The sequence below is a fragment of the Arctopsyche grandis genome, chromosome 9, assembly GCF_051622035.1.
Source record: "Arctopsyche grandis isolate Sample6627 chromosome 9, ASM5162203v2, whole genome shotgun sequence".
In the NCBI taxonomy this organism is placed as follows: Eukaryota; Metazoa; Arthropoda; class Insecta; order Trichoptera; family Hydropsychidae; genus Arctopsyche; species Arctopsyche grandis.
The window spans coordinates 1,921,334-1,941,838 of record NC_135363.1 but is presented as its reverse complement, the minus strand read 5'-3'; the positions used below and the strand labels follow the sequence as shown (position 1 = coordinate 1,941,838).

At 32.7% G+C, this 20,505-nt stretch overlaps 1 protein-coding gene across 1 annotated transcript in view; it reads left to right on the top strand.

Moving 5' to 3' along the window:
• Positions 1–20,505, top strand: part of LOC143916882 (uncharacterized) — a 357,016-nt gene that overhangs the window by 49,491 nt on the left and 287,020 nt on the right. The window contains exons 4-7 of the mRNA XM_077438143.1: positions 5,993–6,126; positions 7,630–7,831; positions 12,420–12,551; positions 13,917–14,158. Coding sequence (XP_077294269.1) covers positions 5,993–6,126; positions 7,630–7,831; positions 12,420–12,551; positions 13,917–14,158 — 710 coding nt within the window. The remainder of the gene's footprint in view (positions 1–5,992; positions 6,127–7,629; positions 7,832–12,419; positions 12,552–13,916; positions 14,159–20,505) is intronic.

The window sequence follows — 20,505 nt, the reverse complement described above, 5'->3', positions numbered from 1 at the left end:
GCATTTATAATAATTGTGAATAGGTTTTTGAGCTATTTTTTTTATTTTGCTGAACATTAACATTATAATAAAAGAAAATGATCAGTAGATGTATTGTGAACATAATTTAGTAATAATAAAAAGCATTTCAAAATCCAAAACAAACAAGGCTACTGGCTATTGACAGTGAATGAGCTGTCACCGTCTCCAAAATTGTTGGATTATTAAACGTGTTTATTACGATTATATTTCACTATTGAATTAGCGGAAGCAATTGAAATCTCTGTTGGTAGCCAAACCTTGCAAAATGGCAAAGTTTCAAAGCGATCGGAAGAATGTAGGAAATATTGTCAAACCGATTGACGAAATGAAACTAATAAAAACTTTGTAATAAAAAAGAAATATGAGAAACGTAGAGTTGCTGATGCCAATTATAATTAAAATTTAATATGAGAACCACTGAGTTACACATATGCATATTGTAGAATGGAAATTTATTGGAACGACCTAGGTCCGATTGCGAATTGGAAACCTTCAAATGCTGATGAAATATTATACATATGTACATATATGTATAGAATAATATTTGCAGCAAAACATGTCTCTATATATACATACATAGGTATATGTGTATGTATAAATCAGTGGCGTGCGGTGACTTTTAAACCAAAGGATGCTGTCCAAAAAACGATCAGTTTTTTTTAACGTTTTAACGTTTATTTTTTTAAATCTTATTTTATTCTTCCATTACATTTTATTATTTATATTTCTATTTATTTTTATTCTATATTTATATTTATTAAAATTTTCGTTTTTGAATGAATATTCAATATTGGTGTGGTTTTGAGCTCTTAACAATAATCTATTTTTCATTATATGGTAGAGAAGCAAATGTCCTTTTTAGTACATTTTTAATTAAACAATTGCAATTATTATTAACAACAGCGATAAATCCACTTGCATTATTACTTTGGCAATCTATATTTAGGGCCATATTAAATAATAATTTAGTAAAAAAAAATAATAAAAGTAAATAACTTAGGATGTAACGTACGAAATATCAATCAACGAATCAAGGAGATTTTGCTTCCAGAGCAAGTGTCGCGTGAGCGAGTCGACTGTAGAGTCGTCTCACTCATGCGCATACGCAAGAGTGACATCTTACTTGTGCGCATGCGCAAAATATTTGTAGAGAACTTCAGCATCCATGGCAATACAAGCTTGATGGGAAACAAGCACCGGTCGCGCAGACGGCCACGGCCTTTAACGAGGATGCTCGTTTATGTCAATTTTGGATCAGACAAAAGATCGTATCATATATATAAATACGGTAATCTGTGTGTGTGTGTGTGTGTCCTAACTCTCGCCGAACATAATGAATGAATCGATAAAAATCGATAAATTCATTTTTCGACGAGACGACTTTGTCGCGACTCGAACCGATCACCCCAATAGCCTGAATATAGGTCTAAATTGAGCTAATGGTCTCGGACATCACGCCAAATCCAATTTTTCATTTCGCCTTTTTTTTTAAACATTAATTGAAATATTCCTTCTCGCCATATAAAAATACGTAATTTTAATAATTCCATTTAGCGAGGTTTTAAACCATTTTTTATGTATTTATTTTCAATTAAATTATAATTATAATTTAAATTATTTATATTTTGACGATATTCGAGAAAAAAATTGATTTCATTCACCGCGGGTGCCGGGAATCGAACCTCGGACCCTCCGATCCAAACGCAATGTCCTCACGAGCCCGCGCCGCACGCCATATCCTCGTGTTGTAAATACACATCATATGTATATGCACGTAATTTGTTATGTGTAATAATAATATTCAACGTTACGAGGTCAATGACCGTTTGTGTATAATCGGAAAATATTACATTTTGTTAACGTTAACTTTAAGAATTGAAAATTATTACAAATAAAGAATTGAAAACTATCTATGAGAGTCTACGAAAATAACGGTTCCGGTTCCAGATTTTTTTTTAGTTTTATACGGGTATATAATAATTTTATACCCATGCGATGATATTTCATCGGGCTATTCACTAGTATATAATAATCACGTAATCAAAAATAAATGAAAGAAATAAAACTAAGAAATTAATTTCGAAAATATTTTTGACGTAAATATTAATGGATGCACAGCATCCATCGACGGCACGCCACTGGAATGTATGTATGTACATACATATGTACACTATCATCAATACTCTAATGGCAGATAGATAGCTCGACACATCCAGCTCAGCAGGATTGGATCACGACGCGAAATCACGTCAAACTTGGTTTCCAAAAAGGACCTCGAAGATACACCGTCATTTGTCAAAGTAAAGCTTCAATTTTTCAGAGGAATTTCGCACTGGAGATGGAGAGAGAAATAGAGAGAGAGTGAGAGACGCGGAGATGCAGAGGCACACTCTTTTCGATTATTTTCGATTTCACGTCTTTTCGATTATTTGCGAGGATTATTCCCTCGGTTTTCGGGAATGAGGGAAAGGGAATGTCGGGGATTCCCCGCTCCTTTCATATGTAAAATACATGGTAATGACAGTACATAGTAGCGGTGAGTTATTCCGCGCCTAACGGGCACCCATTCATACACTCTCTCTCTCGCGTCTACGTGGAAACGCTCCTCGCGATATGAATAAGAACTGTAACACTTTGATTGCTTCGTTTTTTTATTTTATTTTTTCATTTTTTTCCCTCCTCATTGTGGAGAATTTTTTCTCTGGGGCGAGAGAGAGATGCTCTGGGATAAGCGACTGTGAAAGAAAAAAAGAGGAAATATCATTACGGAGCGCGCTCCAAACGACCGTTTTAAGCTACGCTTTATTAAATTTCAGCTTTGCGCGGTTGTTTGTTTGGGTCGAGGACTGCGTGTCGATTGCGCGGATCGTTATAGGATCAATATAGGCTCTAAGGATCATTATACATATGTACACATAGGATCCGATCTTACCCCAAGGGTAAGCAGCTGCTAAACGCGTCCGCTCTTGAATATGCCTCCGTGTGAAATCAACTTTTGCCTCGTGTCTTTGAGCGTTACGATTTACGTAAATTGTATGGTAGATATGTAAATGATATGGTTATTATTAGTGGCCGGATCCACAGCGCGCCGTTTATTGCTCAATTGTTGTAAATCATATTGTTCAATTGTTGTAAAAGGTTCGCCCAACCTTTTTTTTGTACTCTAGCTTTGTAATTAGAGTCAAACCGCCCCGATTCCTGGAAAAAGCACTGTCTCTATCCGCAGTCTAGTTATTATACATAACTAGTGTTTTGTCCGTTGATTTCAAATGGTGGCTTCGGAAAGTAATCGATACACGAATTAAAATATAGTTATATGTTATATAAAAATATAGTATATTCGCCCGCGTTGAAATGATGAATGAATGTGTGTATGTGTGAACGCTGCCGCACATTTGACGCTGATCCCACCCGTTCCAACTCACAATATCAGGAGCAAATGTCAGACGCTCCACACCCCCCTTCTTATCCGATTGAGCGTCACGCCACATACCCATGTACATACATACATCACATCCGTTTTTATATATATTATATTAAGTGATTAATCTATTTATTTATTTACATATTAGCCTCAGTGACATTACAGAATACTGTAACGCGTTAATGTGACTAAACTTATAAGCATAATACAAATACCATATATAAATTTTTGAAATCATATTCAAATAGTGGTGACATAGTGGGTAGGATGGTTTTTGCCAATTTGATGGAGGAATCGCTTCAACAATGAAATCGGATAAATTGGCAAACTCTGATAGGAAACGATCGACTTGGAGTCACAAATATCCAAGTCTGACCAACAGCATTAAAGATTATACTCAGAATAAATTATTTTCAATCGCGGTCAGCTCACAGGATCGAACCCGGTGACCTCTCGTATCAACGCTACTACCGAGCCATGCTGCTGTGTGCTAATGTGTACACTACGACTGAATATTGACTGTTGATTTTGCGCACTCTTTTCAAATACTGGGGGAGAGTCATAATAAATTATGTATCTACATATATGTACATATATAAAGCTCTCCCTCAATTTAGGCGGATTTTTCTGATTATATTATTTTCTGCTACTTCAGGGTGTGTTTTACGTTACTGTACTAAATTTGACTACCAAGCGCTTTCCGTTGAAACGAGTAGCGAACGTGTCGATATTGCGTCTCGCGTGATTGATTATACAGCTTGTCAAAGTGTGTGATATTTGTAATACATATATATGAGATTTATTATAATAATCATAATTTTCAAAAGAAAAATATCACTTTGACACCTAATTTTCAGGTACACGATTTCAAATATTGAATTTTCTTCCTTTTATAGAAGCACCCAATCCTACATACATACATACATACATACATACATATAATCATTGGAAAGAATTTACTATTCATTTGCAGACATGACTCTGTCGTAGCTTGACTATCTACCTGCCTACCTACATTACGTTTCAGATACTAAAAATATATAATTTCAAAAGAGACTTTGTAAGTTTTGGTTCGTAGAATCTATGGCGTTATCGAAAAAAAAAATTTCGATGACGAAGATATCGATATCAATTTTGTTTCTATATTCGATCAGTTCCGGATCCTGATTCATTTTTCAGTTCCGGATTCCGATTCCTGTTTCAGTTCCGGATGCCGATTCTTTATTAATTTCCGGATCTCGATCCCTTCTACAGTTCCTGTTTCAGTTCCGCATCCGGACTCCTTTTTCATCAGGATTATTTTTTCAGTTCCAGTTGTGTGTGTGTGTAATTCATTTCTGATTGGCTGTCGTTAAATTTTTTTTCGATTCAAATAAATTTAATAAAAAACAAATGATTATTCGATTAGCCATTACTATTAGATTAACCATGTTTTAGCGGCTTATATTACAAATACCGAGCGAAGCCGGGGAAAACTACTAGTTTATTATAAAATCGCCTCAATCTGTCTGTCTGTCTGTCTGTCTGTGTGTGTGTGTGTGTGTGTAAGTAACGCAATCCGTAGTATAATAATCGTTTAGATTCGATATATGTACGTCACAGTTAAAACACTGCCAACATAATGTAAGAATATTTTATTTTATTTTTATTTTTACATATGTATATACCAGGAAGGCCTTACAGGTAAATCCCAATGTGCCTTCCTGGCCAATTACAAATACAAATGTAGCATTTTTATTACAAGTCGTTGAATTGCGAGACACTGAAAAAACTCGCAAATTAACATCTATGAATTGTACATAAATTTTATTGTACATCAATCAAATTTCAAATAGTGGTGACATAGTAGGTAGGAAGGATTTTTAGCCAATTTTTTTTCCCGGGAACCGTTTCAACAATGAAATCAGAGAAAATTGGCAAACTCTGATAGGAAACGATCAACCTGAAGTCACAAATCCAGGTCTGACCAACAGCATACTCTGAAAAATTCATTTTCATTCAGGGATTGAACCCGGCACCTTCTTGGCGGTAAGCAGAAGCTTAACGTCCGAGCTATGCTGCTGGCTAATAACGAATCAAGAAAAAATCGACAAATGTATTTGAAACAAATTATTAGTGTTCAAAAAAAGCATGGTTTATCAAAGAATTTAACAATAGTGATCCATTTTTTGTGCGAAAATAAACTGGAATTAGCATAAGTCAAATCATGATAAGTGATAAAAACGCCTATCGAGTCGCCTTGAGGTTGTATTGAAAACTTCCGCTTTGCATATTAGAATATGCTAGTGTTTTTTCAATCATTTATTGGAATAAAATGATTCACGTTTAATCAAATATTTTTTTATTGTCAACAACGAAGTCGAGAAATTTGTTTCTCGATATTTATTTTATAATTTTGCAGCCGAAGACTCGTAAGAGCCAAAAATATTGTACTCGACTCGATACATGTGCCGCAGTCGAATGATTTTCATGACTATTATTTTCTATTGAATACATCAATTTGAAACATACATTGTTTTATTAGTGTTTACTTAATTTTGTCAACAGGGGGTGTCCATAGGGGCGGCCAGGAGACGATGGACGTGTCAGCGGATCTGGTTGAGCTTGGCAGAACTCCAATTTGTGTCGTGTCTAGTGGGGTCAAGTCAATTTTGGACATCGGCAGAACCCTGGAGTTCTTGGTAAAATCGAAATTCCCACTATCGATTCCACCCACCACCCCCCCACCCCCACTCTCATCCCCGTCATCCCTCGCTCGTTTCTAACACGGAAAACTCATTAAGCCACTTCGGACACGCCGAACCGCAGCCTCTCTCTGTACCGGTCCACGCTGTGCTATACGGCCACTTCCGGGAAATTCGAATTTTATTTATCAAACGGCGTGCCAATCTATCAAAATATTTAGGACGAGGAGTCGTGGGCTATGTCGCATAATTTATAACTTTGTTGTTTGCTACAAATCTGGAATTTATATCGGTGTCACTATTTTTTTTGTTGATAGTGTGTGTGTGTGTGGGCTTGGTTTAACTTATCTTAGTTTTATTTTTAGCTATAACTTTTATGTACGATTTAATTTGTCTGTAATTTTTGAAATGAAAGTTTATATGTATGTATGTACACGTCTGAAGCTAATGGCTGTGTGAGTTTGTATACATTTAGCAACGCACTCCAATTTATTTGGATTATTATGTAAATTTGGGAATAATTGAAGCTCTAATCCTCCAGGATTGATTGTGACTGTTTGGCGTTAAAATATTTCTGAATTTCATGAGATATTTTTTGTTATTTAAAAATATTAGAATTTTACAATTGATGGTGCTAAGACTAATTTGCATTATTGAGTTGGTAATTTGAAATTTTGAAATGCAAAGCTTTGGGGAACTTTTGCGATATAGAAATTTAGAAATGTCAAGTTTTTGCAATTATTGAGAGCCCCTGTATTTATAAATTAGAGATTTTGAAATTCAGAGCTTTTGAAATTGGCAACTTTTGGAATTAGAAGCTTTTGTAACTGGGAGCTTTTGCAATTGTAAGCTTTTGTAATTGGAAGCTTTTGAAATTGGGAGGTTTGTAGTTGAGAGTTTTTCTAATTAGAACCTTTTGTTATTAGTAGCTTTAGTAATGGGGAGTTTTTGAAGCTGGGAGCTTTTAAAATTGAGAGCTTTTGAAATTGTGAGCTTTTGAAATTATTGGGATTTTTGTAATTGGGAGCTCAAAGGGCTTTGGAAGATATTTTGGAAGAAGCTTTTTAATGCAAGTTTTGTTTGGAATTGATTAGTATTGTGACCGAGAATCTATCAAATGCAATGTAATTGGAAATAATAACTTTGTAGAATCAAAGCTTTTTTAAATTAATGTACGAATGAATGTTTTTGGAGTTGCTAATTTAGCAATTTTCAGATTAGGGACAAGCTTTTGGACTCCGAGCTTCTGACATTGTATTAGGATGACTTGACTTTTGGGATTGGGATTCTAAACTTCGACACTTCAATCCGAACCACCGAGTTTATAAATTCTGTATTTCAACTGCGCATGCAAAGAAAACCTGTCCCTGTCGTTTGCTCAAAACGGTCCTCATAAAGTTCATAGTTTCCCTTCCTCCCTTTCTTCCTAGAATAGTACTTCGTAGCAACGATACTGTACCTTTGTTCCGTCGTATTAAATATGCACGATTCTTTTTTTAGGAGACCCAAGGCGTGTGCGTGGCCACGTACGGTCCCACCAGCGAGTTTCCGGCATTTTATACGCGTAGTTCCGGTTTCCAGTCCCCGTGCCGGACCAGCTCTCCTCAAGAGGCGGCCAGGATGTTGAAGGCGACTATCGATCTGGAGCTGAACTCAGGCTTGCTCATCGCCGTGCCCATCCCAGAAGAACACGCCATGAATGGTTAACAAACGTTTATTTATCTAACCCCCCGCACTCTCCCGTAAATGCGATTCGAATAAAAGCTTTTGTTTTCACGTATTGATGGAGAAAAGTGCCAGGAAACATTTTATTATTCTTAAACAGAACACTTATTTTATCAGGTAGGTGAAAATCGCAGTGGATACCGTCAATTTAAGTTTCGTTAGAAAATAGCCATGGTGTAGTAAAAAGTGATTTGTACATGTACGTAGATTCAAAAGATGGTTCATACACGGACTAATCAACAAGAAACTCATCAAACTGTTGTTTTTCAACATATGAGCCGTTATATTAGAAAGTGGCGGAAATTCTACTTAGAAAAATCATATTGCGACTATTCTTATGGATTAATAACAAAAAGAATCCGCATCGAGATGGCTAGAACAGCATTTGTAAAAATGAAGGCGACGCTTACAAACAAGCATCTCAATCTTCATACGCGGTTGAGATTCGCGAATAGCTACGTCTGGACAGTATTACTACACGGATGTGAGACGTGGACTCTGAAAACCAAGATGATCAGCCGCATTGAAGCTTTTGAGATGTGGGTCTATAGGCGTATGCTGAAGATTCCGTGGACCAAAAAGATATCAAACGAAGCTGTCCTCGGCATGATGGGGAGAGGCAGGGAACTTGTTTCTGTCATCAAGCGGAGAAAGATGGAGTACCTCGGACACATGATACGGGGTCCAAAATACGAATTTCTCCGTTTAATAACCATGGGGAAAATATAAGGAAAAAAATGGATTGGCAGGAAAAAGTTATCTTGGCTTCGAAACATGCGCATGTGGACCGATATGAGCGCCGAAGAGCTGTTCCGAGCCGCCGAAGACCGATGCGGATATATTCAAATAATCGACGAGGTGGTCGCCAACGTCCGGATGCGGACAAGGCATTAACAAGAAGAAGAATAACAAAAAATTCTATTGATAATTGGCTTAACTCGATAAAATAAACGATTTTTTGTTATTAATCTACAATAATAGTCGAAATATGATTTTTTTAAGTGGAATTTCATTTAATTCTCATATAAAGACAATTTAATATATTATCCCTATTAATTCAATTCAGATTCGTGTAAATACGAGTAAATACTAGTACGAGCTTTCAGCTCGCAATTTTACTGATTTAAAATTCAGCACACTTCCAATTAACCTTTTTAAACGAAAATAAAAAATAGTGTGGCCAGAACACTATCCCAATAAACATGTTTCAATAGAAAATATTCAATATAAAATACTATTAACAGTGGAAAAAAATCCCATGTGAAAATATGTACGTCCTTTTGACTTTTGTGATGAAGATTTCTAGATTTAGAATACTGCATCGAAAAATGATTGAACTTAAATAAATAATATTTAATGCGTTGAATCTTTTCATTAACGTTTTACAGGAACTTTTGAGTGTTCCTCGTACAATATGTAACTGTAATATTGATGGAGATAATTTGCGTCATTGCATTGTGATGGAGTTGCGACTGTGAAGGACCGATTGCGTCAAATGTGTTCATATAATACATACATTATTGTGTGGTTGACAATGTAACTGCCTGACGTATTTCCTGAAACCGTCCCCCATTATTTGAATGTAACGACATACAATAATGGGTGTTGTGTAAATCGAAATCGTCACTGGAAGGAGGCTCCAGTTCGATTGGATTATTGCCCTTTTACAAAGTGCTCACGTCACCTTCTGGGTCAGTGTTCTCCAGTGTCTGGTCTTTTTATCGACGGATTTTTTGCTTCTACTATTTATGTACATATGAACATACATATGTATACATTTTCACAATTGTATTATAATATGGGTATGCGTATTGATCTTTGGTGAAGACAGGTCAATGTTCCATTTTTTTCCAGAAAAGTCTCATCATTAACACATATTTACATATATATTTGAGAATACTTGGAATATTCTATATACAATGCGACATAGCTGATGGACCTAAAGGATTTGTTAACACATAAAGTCGTATAAAATAAGATAAATAGCAAAGAAAACCGAAAAAAAATACAACGAACTCAAAATAGAAAATAAAATAAACAATTATGAAAAAGAAGAAAATATTCAAAAGGTAAATGGAAATGACCAAACCGAGCAAAATGGCAAAATTTGAAAACGATCGGATAAGAACCCAAATTTCTTCAGACAAAAGATCGAAAGTGAAGTAAGAAGAGGCTAGTAACTAGTAAAAAAGGAAGAATACAAAAAACATTTATATCAAAGAAATTATCAATTTTATTTTAAAAATGGTTTAAGTTACCACAAGTTTCTAAGTAAATACGTATGTATGTACATACATACATATGTATTGAAAAGATTGAAATATGAGTTAATATATGTATTATACTCGTCTAACCCTATACCCTACTCCTTAATTTTGGTTATGCTTGGGTATAATTCCCTCGAACTTCGGAGAAACTTCTCTTTAATTCGTCTTGTTCTTCAGCTTCTACGTAGTAATACGTCATGCCCGTCCTTTCTGGGACAGTTGTGACTTTATGTCCCTAATAATTATGTGCATGGTATACATCATCATTTCATATCTATAACTCCTGCTCGCACAGTTCTTTATCGAATGCCTCATATTCAAAGAGTTATCCGACTTCTAAATGAAAACATTGCTGCTGCGATTGAATGTGATACTTTGCATCTCAATGAGCGTAGGTTATCGGAGATTATTTTGATCTATTTGTCTGGTAGCCGGCGCTCATAATTATTTTCATAATTGAATGTGATGTATGAGTGGAATTTTGAACTTATCATTTCCATTTGGGCCCCGAAGGGATGTTTTGAATTTGCGGCTGGTTCTTAGATATTGGTGATAGCTGTAGACTCAAGACATTCCCTACATTGTATTTTATTATTTGATATTTTACTTTATTAAAATGCTATTGTTTTTTTTATTATTATGTATAAATGTATATATGTATATATTTTTATTTTTATCATCTATGTATATTTTCGATAATCGCGACGCATTAGGTACTCCTGTAATTCCACAATATATAGTTCAAACTTAAATTAATAAATATACAGGTATGTCACAAAAACGTTGTATGATGTACGTGATGTTTCATATGCAAAAATTTCAAATTTCAAGTGCAATAGTGCATACATATACCTATATATGTATGTACATGCAATGTTAAAAGAAAATTATTTAATTTTATTGAAGCTTTGACGGTCTCATGTTGAAAATTTTAAGGTCAATCTCATTGCCTTTAAAGAAAGTCTTAAATTTAAAAAAAATTGAATTGATGAAATCTAGAAAAAACAAATTAAATTTTCAAAGAAGATTTTATCAACATTCCAGAAAAAAATACAAAATGAAATGCCATTGAATCGAAACGTCACACTCTCGCATTTTTAATGATAAAAACTATCAAAGTACAAATATTGGCTTCATGCTTTCAGTCGCTGTCGTTCAAAGTGGAACTGAACCTTTGAACATACGTATTTTATTTTTTTATTTTATATGTACATATATCAGTGGCGTGCGGTGATTTTTCAACCAGAGGATGCTGTCCAAAACACGATCAGTTTATTTTTTTAAATTTCATTTTATTCTTCCAAACATTTTCATATTTATATTTATTAAAATGTCTTTGATATGTGTTCGTTTTTGAATGAATATTCAATATTGGTGGGGGTTTTTTGGCTCTTTGACAATAATCTATTTTTCATTATATGGAGAAGCAAATGTCCCTTTTTTAGTACATTTTTAATTAAACAATTGGAATTATTATTAACAACGGCGATAAATCCACTTGCATTGTTACTTTGGCTATTTATATTTAGGCCCATAATAAATAATAATTTAGGACGTAATAAATTACAATAAAATAATAAAATCAAATAACTTAGGACGTAACGTACGAAATATCAATCAACGAATCAAGGAGATTTTGCTTCCAGAGCAAGTGTCGCGTGAGCGAGACGACTGTAGAGTCGTCTCACTCATGCGCATACGCAATAGTGACAGCTCATTTGTGCGCATGCGCAAAATATTTTTAGAGAACTTCAGCATCCATGGCAATACAAGCTTGATGGGAAACAAGCACCGGTCGCGCAGACGGCTACGGTCTTTCAACGGGGATGCTCGTTTATGTCAATTTTGGATCAGACAAAAGATCGTATATATCATAATCACGTAATAAATGAAAGATAAATAAAATTAATAAATTCAGAAAACAAACGGTATGAAAATATTTTCGACGTAAATTTTAAGGGATGCACAGCATCCATGGACGGCACGCCACTGAATTATATATGTACATATATGTATGTACATATGTATTTGAACACCAGCTATGTATAAAACATTTTCTGCAGATCGTAAATAGCTACATATAAAGTTCTAGCTTGAGAATCTAACATTTTAATCAGCGTATCTCAACATAAAAAAACACACACACACACGTTTGTGTATACATACATGTATTTTTAGTGAATTTTACAATAGTGAACCGTTGAGACTATATCGCCTGTCATTCGCACGCGTCGTCGTTCGCTCAACGTAATGGCGATATTCCCTCTTCTTTTTTCACGTTTTTTTTATATTCGACAGAGCTGGAGATGGAAAAGGCGATCTGGGGGGCCCTGTGTGACGCAGATCGTCGTGGGATAAAAGGGAAAGAGGTCACCCCTTTCATTCTGTCAGCTGTCGCTCGCGTCACCGGTGGAAAGTCGTTAGAAGCCAGTATCCTTTTCGCGCCAATTAAAATGCCCTTCCCTTACATCATTATTATTTTATATTATATAAGCTCGAACTAAACTTTTACCATTTGACGTCATAACTAAGGGAACATTTTTCACTTTGTCGCCGCAGCATGTTACATGGCGGCCCACTGGACCCAATATCGATCCTACACCGTTAAAATTAATATGACACGTGTAAGTTACTCATTTGCAAAACCTAACTAGTAAGCCGAAGTGTCAAATGAAAATAGGCTTTGTAGGAAAGGTGCGTATCCAGTAAGAAAAGAAAACTTTAGTGAAACTTTCTTAACCCTTTGAATGCTGACCAACGCCGATTGGCGTTCATATGCCTGAAAAACGCCGATAGGCGTTGTACATATATTGAACATGTACAAAGTAAACAAGAATACTACTAGCGAAACTTTTCCAGGTAGCATTGAAAAAAACGCATTGAACATGGGTCGTGTAATCCGTGCAATTGTTTTGCCTACTCGTATTGGTAGGATTGCGGATTACGCTTTTCCTAGAAAAATTCTAAACGATTTAACTTTTATATAAGTATGCCAATAACGAGTGTAAAATCCGCCTCGTGCAAATTTGTCAAAATTATCATGTGTTTTATTAATTAAAATAGAGACACTATCTGTATTTAAATTTGCAATTTTTCACTTTTAATTTTTAAATAAAGCCGATATGCATCTTTTTTCATAATTTATTCCACTCTTGCATTTCCAATGAGCCATGTATGGATATTTGATAAGCTTAAGTCGGAATTGCAAAAAAAAAAAACTAATTTCTACGAAATGTTATAATCCTTTATACCTGGGACGTACCTACTTCACATTTTGTACCCGGATATCCTACATTTGAATATTTGTATTGAATCGATGAATATTGATTCAATACAAACATTCAAATGCAGGTGATATCGGAATCGTTCTTTTTTTCTTTCGATAATATCGATATCGGAAATTTCGATATTTTTGCAATCCCTACTTATCATATGCAACGTATTACGAATTGACGAAAACGATTGAAAAATATCTTTTATTCTGAATTTTGTGTAAAGTTTATGGGTCATGGGTTCAAATAACACTGATAATATGATGAAACTGATTTAAATAGATTAGGCATTTTACCCCCATTTCAGTTTATGGGTGCTGCGGTACTGTTGCATCCCATCCACATCTGTTTTTGTATGAAGAAATTATACACTATATAATGAGCCGCCACTGATTCTAGTATAGGAATTTTATTGAAGGAGTGTGGCAATAAATTTCAAAAAGTCAATAATTAATTTTGTTAAAACTTAAGTATTTTATAGCGTGTTTGTGTGTGTATTTTCCTTATATTTAACCGCGTTAAGATGTTGCTTTGATCAAGAACAACGCGAAAGTCGGTGCTCAAATAGCTGTCAGCTACAGCGAGCTGAAGTCAAACCTGGATGCTGAAAGTCCTCAGGGCAGAGGAACTTTCATGAATATGAGAAATACCCAAGGAGAGCCAAGTACCGGAAGTGCCAAGAGTGAGCCACTTGGAGCACCTCCGGTCGTTATTGGAGGGTCTAATATGGATTCTACGATTAAAATTCTGGAACCGGAAGTCAAAGTAAGTCATTAATTATATATTGCATAATAATACATATGTACATAAGTAGATAATAATATTCTACAAATTTTGTTTGAATTTTTTTCCAATTTGAAACCTTTTTTTTATGTGTGTGCTCCTTTATACTTTTACATTGAATATGAATATGATATCTAAAAAATATTTCAATATATACCTTTTGCGTAGTCTAGGTTGTATTTGGAACATTTTTATTAAAAAAAATAATTACGCACATCAAATATAAGCATAGCCACAGCGTAGCTCACTGGTTAGGCAATTTTTTGCCACAGAGACGTCTTGGGTTCAAATTCTAGCCTAAATTAAAAAAAAAATCAATATACTCGATGATTACGAATATGTCCAGAGCTGCTGGCAAGATCCGTATAGCTATTAAATGCAGATTGACCGTCTCCTGTTTACCGATTTATCTAACTTAATTGTTGTGACGTTCCAATAAAATTGGAATCCCCTTCCCTTCTCGCAAGCTCGAATTTGTTGATTGTTGCAAGCAATACATATGCTTGCAGTTTGTGGTCAATATCTGTATACCCAAATTGGTTCGCAATTTTTATATGACAGTGTATTTAGATACTTTTATTTTTTAATGTGTTATTTGTATTAAGTGGGTTAAAATTTAGAAGAAAAGTTGTAATTTTTTGAAGGAACACATCCATGTATAAAATAGTGTAATAAAATGAAAACGTATGTATGTTACATATAATTAACTGATACATTAATTGTTTTATATGTGTATTAAAGTATGTAAATTTCCACTTAATTGCCGATTTTGTCGATTCTCAGAACTGTTTGTAGTAATGATATATGTATGTATGATTTATATGTAATTTATTATTGTAAATTTTATTTTTTTAGATTCTCATTTTGTATCAAATTATATATAAGAATTTATTAAATAATAATAATCGAATGAAATCAAAGACAAAAATGATCATTTATTTTTTTATTATTATTATTTCCATTCTTCACTCAATTAATACATAATTCGATAATATTTTTTAAATTATAATTTAATTTAATATATAATATTCATTATTACAATGTAATCATGAAGCTATAATACAACAGATACTTTTCTAATGATAGCGATACAATATAATATATATATTATATATTTATACATACATACATACATATACATATATATATATATATATATATATATATATATATATATATATATATATATATATATATATATATATATATATATATATATATATTTATTTATATAAATACAATATACTCTTAGAACAAATATACATTTTTATTGAGTATTTTTTTTTAATACTAATATAAAATATATATTTCCGCATAGTGTATATTGCGTACAAAGTATTATCTCTAAAATACACATACATTATAATAATTATATGAACAGTTATATATTTTTTTACATCTCTATACAAACTTTTTTTTTCATCTAGTAATAATAATAAATATATATATATAATATTCAAACAAATACGCAGTGAGTAATAATTATAATATTTTTTTTAAAACGTTCAAAATTGGTGCAAAATTTATGTTCAATGTTCGTTTAAAAAATATTCGTTTTATTTATTTACTTTTTTTTGCACCTTACCGTTCACGCTCTCGATAGTTAATTTGTATTATTTTTTTTTAATATAAATAAATTATAAATATAAGTTGTATTCATTCATTTATTCATTCACACTAATGAACCAGTGATAGTCCAATGTTGGACTATGGGTTTTTTTTTTATTTACTACGATAATTTAAAGCTTTTCAATCAGATATTTCTTAGGGGTTAACGAATGTAGATATATACAAAATTTATAGAGGTATATACAATGATTAATACATACATATATATTTATAAATATTATAATAATATAATTTAGATTGGAAATACAACATCGAAATTGACCGAATCGAACTTTCACTTGAAAATATTTTAAGTACATTCTTAAATAGTCGGGGTAAAGGTGAATTCACAATACAATTACAATTAATATATTATTATTGAAACATTGATGCATTTCCAACCTAAACGACGGCTCTCAGAGTACTTTGAAACAGTTCTAAAAATTGCATACGTTAACATTTAAAGATATTACATATTACATAATAGATCCAGCTGGTGTAGGATCTTTCAAGAACCATCGATTCAACAAATTAATCAATTTGTATATCTAAATGTAATTGTGCTTACAATATATTTGGTCTACGTATTATTAATAAATATATTTTTATAATTATATAAATATTTTATATAATATATGGTCTGCACTGGTGTTTATTTTATTTATTTAATTTTAGCATTGGTGAGAGTCTTTTTGCATCTCGAATGCGCGTTTTTTAAACTTATTTTTTGGTCTTCGAAACACCCGCGCAGAAAAATGACTCTGAACATCATTGAAAATACGCCAAATTGCCATGGGGCGTTCACACTTGCTTGGACATTGGTATTCTTTTCGTTTTGATTCCATACTATACATAAGATGTCAAAAACGAAAAAACAAGACCAAAGAGTGTTAAATTAATAAAATAGCTATACATAGTATATTTTAAAATTATTACAATCAAACGATTTTAATTTTTATTTAACAAGGAATAATATTAATTCAATAATAAGTACATACAGAAGTTTCAAAACTCTAATGCAAATAAGTGATAAAATGATGCTAGTCGTTCAAAATCAACCCAGGTTAGTGAGATATAAGACAGGCAAAATAGACACTGTATTGTATGTTACAGTTGTTACGAAATTACACATTTATTGGCAGATTTGAGTGTACGATGGATGTTCTGCTAAACAGTGCCACTGTGGCGGTTGTAAGTTAACCACTTCATCGCCATAAGCTTATATAAGTTTATGGCTCGAAATTAATTTTGGTTTCTTCACAGCGACATCTAAAAATATCCTGTAATACTAATGAAATTGAAAAAAGTCAATATTTTTCGCTAGTTTGTTATATATTCAAGAGATAGTGTCAAAGGTTGCCACTAAACAAACACATATAATAAAATAATCGAATCGGTTTCTACAAAAAGCGTGGCGATTAAGTGGTTAAACGCACTTTTGTGTGTAATTACATACATAGGTGCAATATTGATTACCAAGAGATCATATTTCAAAACCTCTACTACGTATTTTACTGTCATATGAACTGTATCTAAGATGCTGCCCAAATCAAGGATGATTTTGCAACAAAAAAGTAAGTCAAAATGGAGCTTGGAGCAAAATGTTATGTCCAATATCACATGCGTGTTGCTTTGTGCCGGCCTTACACCCAAAGGCGCCCTTGGGAAATTTTTTCTAAATACCTTTAGAAAAAAATTTCGCCTTTGGCGCTCTAATCTAAAATTTCGTATGGCTTTTGACGCTCTAATTTTAATTTTAAAGCGCCTTTGGCGCATCGAGCGGCGCCCTAACTTATTTGGCGTCCTCGGGCGCCGCCCGACCCAGCCCCCCTCCTAAAACCAGCACTGCTTGTCGAACATCACTCTACATTTATTTTTCTTTCAAATTTCTTTTTGATTTTAACAAACTTCAATACAATGTAATTTTTTTTATGAATTTTTGAAATATTTTTAAAAAGGACTTATATAAAAAAAGAGTTCATAGAACAAAAAGGTGATTCAATTCTTTAATTCTTTTACTGACTGATAATTGGGTTGGAAATTGGATATAAATATTCACTCAAATCAGTAGCTAGCACTCCATACATATGTATTTAGACAATTTCACTCTCGCGCGCCTTATAGTTTTGAAACATCTGTAAAAAGCTGTTGAAATAAAAGGAATGGGTTTTGTGTGGGTTTACATGTGCTGAATGTTTGTCTTGTGAACGGCACACAAGATTAACACTTTAAATGTAGACAAAGTCGCCATTTTGGTCTGAGGCACGGTAGCGTTAAGCATCATAAAAGTATAGTGAAAAAAGGAAACTCTCGAGAAAAAAGGAGAACATCTATTTTCACTCTCGCACGTGACATAAAACACTCCCACCTCGTAAAACGAGATTTTCCACGGATAATAATATCTTTTGATAAGCAACGGTAGTTAAAGGGTAGGGAAAAGGGATGGGAAGGAAACGAGGAAGGGAGGAGGGGGTGGGGGAGATAGGCGTTGAATATTTAATTTAATTTATTATTTTATATACATTCAAAACGTAAACTAGTTTATATGTTAGACATAGACAATGGTCGTTGAGTATCCACTATTCCTTTAATTGTTTTTTTTCTTATCATTTAGGCACTACATTTTTAAGCTCATTTTCATGCCGTTATAATCCTCTGCCTGTTCATGGTAATAAAGCCTTTTTATGCCACAGTATATATATAATATATAATAATAATAATAATAGAAAAACACTTGTTTTAATACACGTCATTATTATGAACTAATTGGCTTAACAGTTATCAGCTAACACGTCGATATATTAGTTGAATCAAACACCTCAAAATATCGCGAGGTTACAAATTATACGAGTTTTATGAAGAAGTACACAAATGTAAACAAGGCATAAGTTAAATAATGATTCGTGGTGTTTTTTTTTGTTGTTTTTTTTTTGACTCGAGATGAGTCAAAAAAAATAAAATGACTTAAAATCTAACAATTACATAGTTGAGTATGACTGATAGTGACTATATGTATATACGTATGCATAATTTGTGATTATTAAATGTCAAATATATATTTATGTATGTATATCGAATTCTATTAAATGCTAATTAATTGTCAATATATATTGTCACTACCCGCAATGTCCGTCCCTACCTTTTTATTATGTATTTTTTTTTTGACTAAAGTTTTGCAAACATGTGTTTATGTTAGTGTTTCTTTTTGGATTTCGAATTACCATCTTTCTAATACCATTCTAATAAATATATGTATGTATATGTATAACTGTTAGATAACATATTCGAACTAAATTTTTTCATCTAAAGGCTGATCTACTGGTTGTGTTTGATATTTTTCTCAAATGAAACATACTTTATGAGTATTCGAAGATTTGAATGTCGCTTTTGGGATTATTGGTAATACTTTTAATAGAAAAGTTATCTTGAAATCATTGAAATTCAAGCGTAAACAAGCGATTGTTTGACGACTTATATGGGATTCAATGCCATATTGTTGAAACCAAACATGATTTACATCGTTTTCATTCAATTTAGGCCATAAAAATGATTAAATCGGATGATTTAACATAAAATGAACATATTATAATATGTTGTATGTGCAATTGTACTAAATCAAACTTTCAACTTTTGTTAATTCATAAATGCGTCTTATTTAAGAAAAAAATCAAACATAACTGTTGGATTATCCGTTAGAAACACTGTTTATTTATGTATACATATTTAATATATTAACAATAACTATTGCTGCGTGAGCTGATCGCAAAATTAGAATGTGGCGCTGATATTTTTTTATTAAAATCAAATCGAGAATACGTTTTTGATATAATCGATATATGGCGACCACTTCACGCAACACTTTTAAGTATATATTTAAATATAAAAAAGTTCTACGTATGTAAATGTGGTGTTAAAAGTTAAAAAAAAATCAAATATTTTTTTTGTATGGGTTTTTTCCTTATATTTTTGTGCATGCGTTTGAAAAATAAAGGCTCGTTTACAGGGACGTGTTCGTGTGCGTCGTTGTGAATGCGTCTCGATAGCGGTTGAGATTTATGGGCAATGTTTTTCGGAAAAATTCTCAGATAAAAGCTCTCGTTTATTGAAAAAAAAAAAAAATAGAAAAAAAATTAGCTGACACATTGTTCGGGAGGTATGCGATAACGACTTTTTAGATACATGTGAAATTCAAGGTTTATATATTTATATATGTAAATATTTTTTGAAAATAAAATATATGATCATTTATAATTACATCGAGAATCGACTACATATATATAATTTTTAAATTGAAATATAATTAATTTTGAAAACGTCAAACTCTCGCGTTTTAATCTCCTATACAAATAAATTTTCGATTATTTTCATTTTTGAAATTTTTAATTACTTTTACTTAAAACACGAAAAAAATATTAAATTTATACAATATTTGAAACATTGCACATTCACGATTTTTAATTTAATATATCAAAAAATACATTGAACTACGATTTGATCGATTTAAAATTTTTTTTGAAAAATAATGAGATACCGATTGATATTTTGAATTATATATTAAATATTTTATTATACCTTGACACATTTTTTGCTTTATTTTTTTTATTATTTACTATAATTTTTTTTTAAATTTCGCTGATTGCATGACGAGTATGTGGCGAATTTTATGAGTAGCGTAATGCCGAGTCCACACGATGCGTGCACACATGAGAATGCTTGGATTG